Here is a 12450-nt window from a genome sequence, read left to right on the forward strand (position 1 = left end):
TTTCAGCCATTATTGTCCCCTGGAGAATGGACCAGGGGGAACAGTTGACTTTGGGCTCTACCGCAACCTCCTCTACAATAAGGGATTCCAGGCTCATGATCCTTTCTTGGGATGGACCACTCTGACAGGTTTCTTTTCATTTTCAGGTGGGCCAGGAGAAGGGAAACTGTTCTTTCCAGAAAAACCCAACCCCCTGTATCATCCCTCAAGAACCAGAAAATATCTTCCATACAATATTTGCTTTTTTCACAAAGTCGGGAAGAAAAGTCTTGGTAAGAATTTGCTTACTGCTTGGGTTAACATGGGTGGTCCTCATTAGGAAGGCAAGTCTGAGATGAGAAGCCAGTCTTCTATTTGGCATTTATTATTTCCCAAATCTGGTTTTAATCAATTGGCTTAGGAAGTCACAAGGACTGTAGTCAACTCCTATTTTTCAGCCTGAGGTTTCTATCAAAGTGTTAAATTTACATTTCTAATTCCATTGGCTGGCAAAGGGAAAACCTTTGCAACCCACCAAGCACAAAGTTAAACATTTCTCCCACTAGTATGAGTCTAATCAAGAGTGATGGTTCTCATACAACCACTTTGTATACCACTATTGGGCAGTATATACTAAAACTAAACGTATCTGTACCCTATGACCCAGCAGTTCCACTCCCAGGTATATCCCCAAGAGAAATGGGTACTTGTATCCCCCCAAAGACATGGACAAGAATGTTCACAGCAATCTTATAATAGCCAGAAACTGGGAACAATCCAAATGTCCATCACCAGGAGAATGTATAAACAATTGCAGTGTACCCATACACTGGTGTATTATGAGCAATAAAAACTGCTACACCAACAACATAAGTAAATCTCACAGATATTAAGTGAAAGGAGCCAGAGACAAAAGGACACATGTTGTAATATTTGACTTACATGAAGTTCAGAAATAGCAAAGCTATCCATGACAATGGAGGTCAGGGTAGCAGTTAATTTTGGAGGAATATTGACAGTCATGGGCATGAGGGAACCTGCTTAGGTGCAAGAAATGTTCTATATCTTGATCTGTTATAAACATATGTAAAAATATATCAGGATGGATCCTTAAGATCTATTCTCTTTAGTGTATGTAGGTTATACCTCAACTTTTTTAAAAGTGAAGGTATTAAAGATGGAATCAGATGCTTTTCCACAACCTCCTGTCTCCATGTCTTTGGTTACATCTCTTCAGCTCCTTATTTCGGCTACGGCACGTCTCACTGACATTTCCTTCCTCAATTTTTTTTCCAGTGGAAGTAGTAGGACTGTTTGCCATTTGGAAGGTTGGAATATTTTTACTTACATAATGCTGATGATCAGCTTTTTTTTTTTTTTGCGGTACGCGGGCCTCTCACTGCTGTGGCCTCTCCCGTTGCAGAGCACGGGCTCTGGACGCGCAGGCTCAGCGGCCATGGCTTACGGGCCTAGCCGCTCCACGGCATGTGGGATCTTCCCGCACCAGGGCACGAACCCGTGTCCCCTGCATCGGCAGGCGGACTCTCAACCACTGCGCCACCAGGGAAGCCCGATCAGCTATTTTTTTTGAAGCCCTTAGAATTGTTAGATATACTGATATTTAGTTGTTTGACGGATGCAACTCTGTATCTAGCTGAAATTTTTACCCCACATGTGAAACATCGTGAAGGTATGTTTGCACATTTTGGATCCTACAATACAAAAGAATTCCTCCTTTGTAACTTAAATTTGGAATTTAGGTTTCTAGCTGTAATTCGTGTGTTTTCTTGGTTAAACGTGTGTTTCTTTACTCCTGTGGTTTCTTGAGTCATGTGACTTTGTAGCCCTTTAATTTGCCCAACCTAAAAACTGGGCATGAAAGTGTATTTGTCACTTCACAGGCAGAAATCACATGATCTAGAACATGCACCTTGTGTTCAAAACTCATAAGAGGAATGCTCCCAAAATATGTAAATGTGTTTCTTTAAAAACAACACCAAAAAAACCCTTCTTTCTCCTTGCAAATCCAGTTTTTTGGTAGGGTGCACCAGTGAGCTTAGACTTGAAGGCATGTTCTGGTGCCTGCCGGGAAGGAAGTCCCTTGATTGCCCTCTGGTGGCAAGAAGGAATGATTGCATCTTCCTATGGATTTCCTCTACCTGGAATGGCCTTGGTCCGCAGAATAGAAGCTCACAGAGCCCTCTGTGCTATAAATGCTGTGCTCTTGTCTTTGTTCTTAATACGGTTTGATCATTCTCTGTTTGTTCTTCTCAGGACTGCGAAAAGCCAGGAATTTCTTGCCTAACAATGCACTGTAATCTTAGTGCGCTGGCTAAAGAAGAAAGTCGTACTATAGACATTTACATGCTGCTGAACACAGAAATACTGAAGAAGGTAAGCCCTGGGAAGCTGTACTATTGGGGTTCATTTAAAAGCATTTGAATTGGTTTCCTCAGAACAAACTCTGCCTGCCCCCTTTAGAAAACTGCCCTGGATAGCACCATTGGTGATTCTGCTGCAGGTGATGCCAGGGAAACATACCAGACCCTTGTTATTCAAAGTCTGGTTAGAGGACCAGCAGTATCAGCATCACCTGGGAGCTCCTTAGAACTGCAGAATCTTGGATTCTACCCAGCCTTTGGGAATCAGCATCTCTGTTTTAACAAGCTCCCTAGGTGTTTTGTTTGCACAGTTGAGTTTCTCAGACTTTAGCTTGCTTCAGAATCACCTGGAAACCTTGTTAAACCACAGATTCCTCAGAGGGGGGTCTGAGGGTCTGCATTTCTGAGGAGCTTCCAGGTGATGCCAATACTGCTGTTCTGGGGACCACGTTTTAGATCAGGGGTTTTCCTTAAAGGGCCAGTAGTAAATATTTTAGGCTTTATGGGCTATACAGTGTCTTGCCACTGCTCAACTCTGCCATTGTATTGTGAAAGCAGCCATAGACCATACTCAACTGAATGGGTGTGGCTGTGTTCCAATAAAACTTTATTTACAAAACCCAGCAAAGGGCCGGATTTGACCCATGAGTCATAGTTTGCCAACCCCTTGTTTAGATGGCACCTTGTTTTTCAGAATTCCAACTTTTGAATCTCAGATAACTTTTGTTTTTTTAGGGTTTTTTTTTTTTTTTTTTTTACTTTTATTGGAGTATAGTTGATTTACAATGTTGTGCTAGCTTCAGGTGCACAGCAAAGTGAACCAGCTATACATACACATATATCCACTCCTTTTTAGATTCCCCTCCCACATAGACCATTACAGAGCACTGAGCAGTGAATCTCAGATCACTTTGCTATTATAAGTTTATAAAAGTGGCTCATAAAAAATACCTCAGTCCATGAATTGGTGGCCCTTAAGAAAATCATACACATTCACTATGATTTATTTTAACATAAACGCTGCTGAGTATGAAAGGCTACATCCAACAAGATGCTTCTAAAATAATCACATGTGAAGCTAAAACAAAATAGGCATGTTAGCCACAGAGATTCTCTTTATTTTCCTTTGGAAAAACTAAATGTGTTAGTCTGTATAAAACTGTCAGTGTATAAATGAAGATCCTTAGAAAAGTCATCCCAGTGTTATTTTTTAAATTAGGCATGGCAGTAACATGTTGGCCTGATAAGTCACAGGCACAGGGGCATACAGGATGTTTTACCCACTCTCCGACTCCGGCTGGTGGAGAGCTGTGAACAGTTCTGCTTTCCCTGGATTCTTTGGAGGGAAACTGGTTTGGGGCAAGTTGGGTGCACACAGCACTGCTTCCCTGTTGTACCTCTCCCTTTAAAAAGGATGGTGTTGGGAGAGGACCAGGCATGAACTAGAGCACCCCTGGTCACTCTATGATTCCAGAATGTCGTATCACAGGAAGTGCCTTACTGTCCTGGGTCCCCAGGACAGGTTGAGGGATTATGATTCTGTATGCTTACCCATCCTGTTCACCTTCTTGATAAACGGCCCTGGTGACAGTTTTATTCCCTATGCCACACTTGCCACTGTTGACAGAACCCTGATACGGCACTGATGGCAGGAAGCCACTCTGATTTCTCTTTCAGCCTCAACCCAGTTGGCTGCTGCTTGCACTTATAAATTAGTCATTAGTACAAATTTAACCGCAAAGCCTCAAGCCTTCCTTGTCCCCAGCTCTGGCCTGGTCTTGTGCAGCTTTCTCTTTCTCTCTCAGTGATCAATGGTGACCCTTTGCCAAGGAACATGTCCCAGTGACTGCTGTCCCCGTGGGCCATCCAGCCTAGTCTGCATCCCAAGACAGCAGGAAGCCATGGGGTGTCGTATGCGGATGTTGGAGAACCGATCTCCCTACTGGTTCCCTTTCAGCAGAAACCAGCAGAAATCCCAGGTGCAGAGGAAAGCCTCTGTCGGGCCCCCGAGGCCAGCCACGCCTCCCTAAGGATGTGGAGCAGAACCAGCCTTGTGGTTCCCTGGGCCACCACTTCTGTTAGTTTTCCTTTGACCTGAAGGTCTGGCCACAGACAAGGGAATTTGAGGTTTTATTGTTTTGACCTTAACAAGTTTTCATTTGAAATGTAGGATCTGATTTTTTTTAATCATCAGAGGATTCCAGTTTCTTCCAAAGTATTGGTTTTTTACAACCACAAGGCACCTGTTCTATGCCAGGCTCCTCGTCTGCTCGGCCTTTAACTTTGACAGTTATCGTCGTCATCATCATCGTTATTATTATTGTCATTAGCGGTGTCCGAGATGATGATGACGACGACGATCTAAGATTGAAAAGACAGCATATCCTGACCCATGAAACCACAGATCTACAGAACTGTTAAACTGGTAAAAGATTGCTGCATACAAAATTATTTACTGCTTAATATGAACTCACTGAAGCAGTTTTTTTTGAGTGACAAGTTTGCCAGCCCCTGTCTTCTTCCAAACTCTTCCTTTACTGCCTTGGAGCCATTCTCTCATTATCTGGATTGGTGGCTTTGAGCCCACACCAAGGCTTCTGCCTGCAATGGCTGGTGGGCTCTTCCTGAGTCTTTCCTGGGCCACCCTCCCTCCCCCCATCCCCTTTCTCATCGGGCCATCACCTAATTACAGTAAGTTCCCTACATACAAGCCTTCCTCAAGTTGTGAACTTTCAAAGACGTGAACGTGCGTTCCATCAGCATCAGGCGTGAGTGACATTGCAGCTTGCCCTCCGTCTCCTATTGCTGACGATCCTTCAGCTCTGCCATCTCCCACCTCCTCTCCCTCCTCCAGTCAGTAACTCTTCTTGCCTGTTCACTCGACGCCAGCCCCTGTGTGCCAGCTGTTGTACTGTATTACTGTACTTTTCAAGGTACTGTGCTGTAAGATTAAAATGTTTTCTTTATTTTTTGTGTTTGTTTTTCATGTAATATTTTTGTGAAAAGTATTATAAGCCTATTACAGTACTGTACTATTTATGTAGCCGATTGTGTTAGGTGGGTACCTAGGCTAACTTTGTTAGACTTACGAACGCACTCTCGGTACGGAACTCGTTCACACGTGGGGGGACTTACTGTATAAGCTAGATGCTTCCCCCCTCTCATCTCTCCATCAGGTACCCTCTTCAAAGCTTAAATGGCTTTGACCCCCCGAACCAGCTTCATTTAAGAGCAAAGAAAGAGTTAAAAGGAACTCATGTGGAGAGTTTGAGGGTTGTGGTCAAGGCAGGAAGATGCTTGAGAAATGTAAATCAGATACTTTCTATGGAACGCCAGGCCTCGATTTGTTGTACACAATTAACAGCTTTATTTATTCTCTGCTCTTTGGGAATATGTCAATACCAAGATCCAAATATCTGGCTCCTGCCACTTGGAAACCACAGCACACAAGCCTGCATGTGTTGATGACTCAGCAAAACTCCAGAGCTTTTCAGCGTCCACTATGATATGAAAGAATCCTCAAGAGAGAGACTGGAAATCTCTTGTCTCATTCAGTGATAGAAATTTTTGCCTGGTTCACATGGAATCTTTGAATTTCCGTTCTGCCTGGGACCTCGGGGCCCAGCCATTGTGATTGAAAAGTCTTACAGTGAGTTGTGTTGTTTCTTCCTCAGGACAGTTCATCTGTCATCCAGTTCATGACCCGCGCCAAGGTGAAGGTGGACCCTGCCCTGAGGGTGGTGGAGGTAGCCAGTGGGAACTCAGAGGAGATGACGGTGAGTTGGTCACCCCACACACACACAGCCCTCCTCCAAGGGTGAGGGAATCTGGGTGACTTGGTGTTGGCATTTGAGGGTAAAGGCAGTCTCTAAGCCAAGATGTCAGCTTTGTGGTAGACCCAAGACCTTGCCTGCCTTGGCTTCCAGGCCCCCATGGAGAACTTCTGCGGTCTGCTCTTCTTGTGATAGCCATGTTCTCTGGGATGCTGTTGTTATGTGAAAGCTCCCGGCTATGACCAGCCAAAGGAAAAATCTTCTGGAAGTACCCTTGACAGGGCTTGCATTTCCATTCTGGAGCCAAGACTATTTTTATTTTTCTCAGACCTTTCCCTGAAACCTCATCTGCCTTCCTAGTCACATTGCTCCATGGTTAAACGCTGGGTGTTTCTAAAACAAGTTGTTTGAGTAACCTGAAGGGGTCACATCCTAGTTGCCAAGTCCTAGAAACTCCTCTTTCATTCCCTACCTAACCCCGTATCCTCTGTCACAACGGTCTGCAACCTTTCTGGCACCAGGGACTGGTTTTGTGGAAGACGGCTTTTCCATGGGGTGTGGGGGGATGGTTCAGGTGGTAATGCCAGCAGTGGGGAACCGCAGATGAAGCTTTGCTGTCTCTCGCCTGCCACTCACCTCCTGCTGTGCGGCCCAGTTCCTAACAGGCCGGTACTGGTCTGTGGCCCGGGGGTTGGGAACCCCTGTTCTATAAAGTGCAGTCGGTAAGCAGCCTCAAGATGGAATATGTGGCAACCGGGAGCTCGGATGTGGGGTGTGGGAGAAGCTGGAGGGAAAGGGGTACTCTTGGAAATTGGCTGCCTTTTATTATTTTTCAGGGGCAGGAGGCAGGGGGGAGCCTCATTCTCTGACACCCACACTGAGGTCCTAGGCACATGGGGAGACAGCAGCCTCTGAACTGGTTTGGCCAATGAGTTATGCAATGATGCTAGCTTTTTGCATCTCCTTTCCTGGAACTTACTTCTCTCAAGGGAGACTTTACCCTCTCTTGGAAGAGTGAATATTGCTGTGACAAATTTACAAAAGCGAAAAATTCACAAAGATTAATTACTTACAAAGAAAAAATGGTTAACTTATTTTCCAATAACAATGGAGACACCACATATCTAAATGTTAGGATGAGGATCAGAGCAAAGCCCACTCTTACAAGACCCTGGTTAGGAAGGGTTCATATAGAAAATAAATGCCCGGGGACTTCCCTGGTGGTGCAGTGAATAAGAATCTGCCTGCCAATGGGGACACGGGTTCTATCCCTGGCCTGGGAAGATCCCACATGCCGCGGAGCAACTAAGCCCGTGCACCACAACTACTGAGCCTGCGCTCTAGAGCCTGCGAACCACAACTACTGAAGCCGATGTGCCTAGAGCCCGTGCTCTGTAGCAGGAGAAGCCACCGCAAGGAGAAGCCCGCGCAACGCAACGAAGAGTAGCCCCTGCTCTCTGCAACTAGAGAAAGCCCATGCACAGCAACGGAGGTGCAACGCAGCCAAAAATAAATAAAATTAAAACTTTTAAAAAATAAAGAAATGGGGCTTCCCTGGTGGCACAGTGGTTGAGAGTCCGCCTGTCGATGCAGGGGACACGGGTTCGTGCCCCGGTCCAGGAAGATCCCACATGCCGCGGAGCGGCTAGGCCCGTGAGCTATGGCCACAGAGCCTGCGCATCCGGAGCCTGTGCTCCGCAATGGGAGAGGCCACAACAGTGAGAGGCCCGCGTACCGCAAAAAAATAAATAAAATTTAAAGAAATGCCCAGGACCTCCATGAACTCTCAGTCCTGAGCAAGAAACAAAAGCGACAGCTGGTACAGAATGAATAAGAATCTGTGAGGATGTTAAAGCTGCCCCAGGCCGTGGGTATTGCATGCCTGATGCAGGGAAGGACTGTCAGATGCAGACCTTAACTCCTCTACTCACATCAGGAAATTGTCCACGTAGTCATTTTAATAACAGAAACTGAATGGGATGAAATGGAATGGTGCTGGAGTCCTTCACTCCTAGGGTCAGTGTTTATGGAAGATCAAATATTTGGAGATGGCCTTTGCCTTTTCCTCCTTGCCTTTTGGCCATTTAACTGCTAATTCAGACTTACCTGGGGATTGAAGAAGAATGGAGATTCACTGCTCATTGTCACAGCTCTGGTTAAAAAGTTTCATAGGATGAGATACATGCCCAACATGAGAGGTTTGGAATGTTCTGGTAGACCACTGTGTTCCCAATTAAGAGTTAACGGAAGTAATTAACAGGTGGAATCCCTTGGGTGAATGAAAAAAATATCATGGGTGCATTGCCTTTGAGTAGAACACGGAGCTGTGGGATCCAGGAAAACATTGCCTATAACACCCCATCGTTGGATTCTGAGTCATCTGTATGCCCCCCAAATACCACTTCCATTAGTTACTGTTCCATTTTGAGCACTATGGTAATATTAACATTATCAAGAGTTCTTTGGAAGAAGCTCTCATTTTCAACTAGTTTTTTTCCGGTACTCTAAGAAAAATGGGTACCCGTCGGAATCCCACAATGCCCCCACCTCCCTCCTTTCCATAACTTTGTCTTTCAATCCGTGAGCCAAGATGAAGTACTACAATCTGTTCTCAACTTTCCTGGCAGGAAAAAAAAAAATATTTTCTGAGTAGGAAGGTTTGCCTTTTTAGAACAAACACGTTCCACCCTACATGTTTCTTCTGAATGCCTGGTGCTCTGTTAGTTGTTCATCGGAAGGGAAATTTCCATAGAGGCTAGCCACCAAATTTAAATCAGGCAAAATATCGCAGGATTTTAGATCAGACGCCACATTTCTATGGCCTTGGAATGAACAGGAAGTGTACTTGCTGCTGGTAACGAGCAGGGTGTGGGTGAGAAGAGGAAAACAATCTAGTTTTTAACCACATAAAGTGCACATGGTGATAATTCAACTGACAGACAAATCAAATAATTTTCTTGGGACTCTTTGTGTCTTTTATTTTTATGCCATGGTACGGGGAGTGCTCTACAGGGCGTACGGTTGAATACCTAGAAATATGTACTAGGTATTTGAGGCATTTTCCTTGTTTACTAATAATAGATTTGAGGTGCCCTTCCCAGGTGGGGTATTAGCACGTGTCCAAGGCCAACCACACCAGCTTACTTGGCTTTGTACAGACCCAAACCTGAGAACTGTGGATGAGATCTGAGTCACCGCATTCAGCGCTGGTTGTGCTGAGAACACGCTGAACTCCCATCCTGTCCAACCCAACCCTTCCGGCCTTTCTGGCAGTGCTGCCAATAGCTGAGGCTAGAAACTCCCCGGGGGCAAACTAAGAATCTCCAGCACACCAGCTCTGCTCCTGAGAGCCACCACCCCAAACTCCCTTCTCAGACTGCGTGAGAAGCTTGTGAGTTACAGAGCAAATCTATTTTCTTGATAGTTTGAAATAGTGGAATACATTATGAACATGGAAATCCACAGATGGATAAGTAAGTCATTGCCATGTGGAGTGGGCACCAGGCTGAGATTCTAGGTACCAGCAGGAGAGACTGACTCCGTCTCATTTTAGCGGAACCAGAATGGATTAGAAGGATATTGGGTAGCTCTCAGAATTGCCAGGAAGGCTGGGGATATGACAAACCTGTGGCGCCAGGACCACAGGCTGGGTCAGGCCCCAGGAAGAGCCTGGCGTGGTACTCTGGACACTGCTTCCTTGGCTTCTCTCAGCCTCTTGCTCTGGAGTCAGGCAGGAACCTCTCACTGGCTGAGGTTAGACCCCTGTCCGTGGGGTACCAGGCACCCCACAAAGAGCAGGTGGCTGGCATTTTTGGCTATTATAGTAGAGCCTCACCCTCACCCCAAGACTCACCTAGAGGAAGACTCCCCAGTACTGGAAGGATGTTAAAAAGTGACAAGTACCCCCTCCCATGTGCTTTTCTAATACCGAAGACAGCATGGGGCCAGCCAACCCCTGGTGCATCTTAGAGCTCCCATCTGAGCCAGTCTTTGTTCAGTCATTTAGACCACTTTGTCAGCTCCATTAATGAGAGAACATGAAAGTCTTTGTCCACAGGTGGTTTAGCAGTGTTTGTGCTTTGGGCTTTGTTTTGTTTTAAGAATGAATATGCTGGAATGAGCTACTTCCTTGCTGACATTTGCTGACAGGGCAAATGTCTGGGGCCTTCACCTTCTGCCCCGGGAATCATATGTCCAAAGAGACGGTCACCTCCCTCCCACAGTCCTCCTTTGCCATCCCTTACCCTGCAGGTGGGGAGATGCACGGGTCATAACTTTAACAAGTCCCCTGAGATTCTGCTGTGCCCTGCCTGGATTAGAACCACAAAGCCTCTTCCTCTAGTGAACAAAGGGCCTCTGATGCTCAGGGAGAATAGGTGACTTGCCCTGGATCTCACATCACTGAGCCAAGAATAGTGTCTGGAGCTCTTAACTCCCCAGCCTGGTGCTCCTTTCCCTGCCCTGCAGCCACTCAGTCACACGGAAGGGCACTGGGCCTTGGATGAAAGGGCCCCGACAAGTGCAAGTGTCCACTCTGGAAAGGACTGACTTGTTTTAAAGTCTGTCTCTTAAAACTGCCCAGGTACCCTTGGAGCCCAGCCAGCCGCTTCAGACTGGACCTGGCTCTCCTCACCCCAGTGGGGGCTTTCCCTGCTCAGTCTCAGTCAGACTCCAGAACAAAGCCTCCAGCCTGCAGCCACGCTTTCACTTCTGAATAAACCTCCCCCTCACGCACGAATTGATCAGGACAGCACGTTCCAGCTTCATTTTCTCTGAAGCCATTCAAGTTCAGTTCCCAGTCTTGGCCCTTCCGGGAAGTCAGTACTTCTAGTTTGGCCTTGTCCTCTGTGAACAGGGAGCACTGCATTTCCCGCTTTGGAATTAGAAAAGCCTGGCTTCGTATCCCATCTCCTTCACATCCCAGTGGTGTGACCTTGGGTATCAGGTAAGCTCTGTGAGCCTCCGTTTCCTCATCTGTAACATGGGAAACCTGCTTTCTACTTCCTGGAGGTTTCCCCTCCGTTTTGCTCCCTGTCACTGCCCCCCAATCTAGAGGGCATCATCTAAGGTGGTAAATGAGATTACTTCGAAAGGTGCCACCTATAGTTCTTTTGTTGTTTAATGCATCTTGAAGCAAACTTTACAATTTTCTGTCACCGAATAGACTGTGACTTGTACTTTACCATTTATGTGAAAAATTACATTATACCCGGCAAGAGAGTTTTCCCCCTTCTTACACTGAGAGGTACGATGAAGAAGAGGGTCGTTGGAAAGTCATCACCGCCCCATTCCCTGTCATCATCAAAAGATGGTAGGTAGGTGGTCCTCTCCCCTCACCCACTACCCCCAGTGTGAGAATTAAGCTCTAACCATAAGGAACTGAGAAAAATCCCAGTGTGGTTTGCTGATTGTCACTATTCACAGTTTCATTCAATGAATACTTATTGGGGGCTTGCTACGGGCCAGGCAACATAGAGACACTGTGGGTGCAATGGGGAGCAAAGTAGCCATGGCCCCTGCCCTCCCAGAGCTGGCTGAGAGGGTGACAGAGAGTAAACAAGGAAGGAAACAAGGGTTTTATTTCAAATCAAGGTGAGTTCCATGGGAGTAACCTACTCTAGATTGAGGGGAATCTAAAGGAATGTTTCTCCAAGGAAGCTGAGATCTAGAGAGTGAGGAGGAATTAGCTTGCCAAGCGCAGGGAAGAGTGTCCCAGTGAGGAGGGAGAGCCATAGGAAGAGCCAAATAGCTTAGCGTGTTCAAGGCTGAAACACCAGTGTGGCAGCAACCTGGTGAGTGGGGAAGCCATCCATGATGGGAGACACGTGAAGACATCCATGATGAGAGACATAGGCAGGGTCATACCATATAACACCAGGGAGCAGTTACAAAGGAAGCCATTGCAAACTTCTGTTTTGAGTGGGGGATGGCATGATTCAATATATATTTTTTAACAATCATAGGCTACTGTGTGGACAGTGGATTGTAGGGGGCTGCAAGAAGGTTGTGACCATCACTTGGCTAGAGATGATGGTGGCCGAGGAGATAGAAGTAGACAGGTAGCTTTATATCAGTAGAGGTCTAGCAGTTTGTGCCAGTCACATGTGGGGAGTATCTGTCCTCAAGGGTTGGGAGGGATCAGATCACATCTTGGTGCAAAGCCCCTTGCCTGGTGCCTACGCATGAGCAGTCAGTTAGTAGTGGCTCCCATTGCATGAAGAGATGGCCAAGGATGGGAGGAAGCAAATAAAGAATAGCTTTTCCCTCCCTCAAAACCTCAAGAGTCATGATCAGTTTACTCTAAATCAATGATTTCC

At 46.2% G+C, this 12450-nt stretch overlaps 1 protein-coding gene across 1 annotated transcript in view; it reads left to right on the forward strand.

The window, feature by feature from the left end:
* ITGA9 (integrin subunit alpha 9) overlaps nt 1–12450 on the forward strand; it is a 356219-nt gene that overhangs the window by 317359 nt on the left and 26410 nt on the right. Inside the window, exons 24-26 of the mRNA XM_022553838.3 lie at nt 147–272; nt 2254–2373; nt 6035–6136. Of these exons, the coding sequence (XP_022409546.1) occupies nt 147–272; nt 2254–2373; nt 6035–6136 (348 nt within the window). The remainder of the gene's footprint in view (nt 1–146; nt 273–2253; nt 2374–6034; nt 6137–12450) is intronic.

This window comes from Delphinapterus leucas, chromosome 10 (assembly GCF_059928025.1).
Source record: "Delphinapterus leucas isolate spDelLeu-1000000601 "Yukka" chromosome 10, BTC_Dleu_Yukka2, whole genome shotgun sequence".
Lineage (NCBI taxonomy): Eukaryota > Metazoa > Chordata > Mammalia > Artiodactyla > Monodontidae > Delphinapterus > Delphinapterus leucas.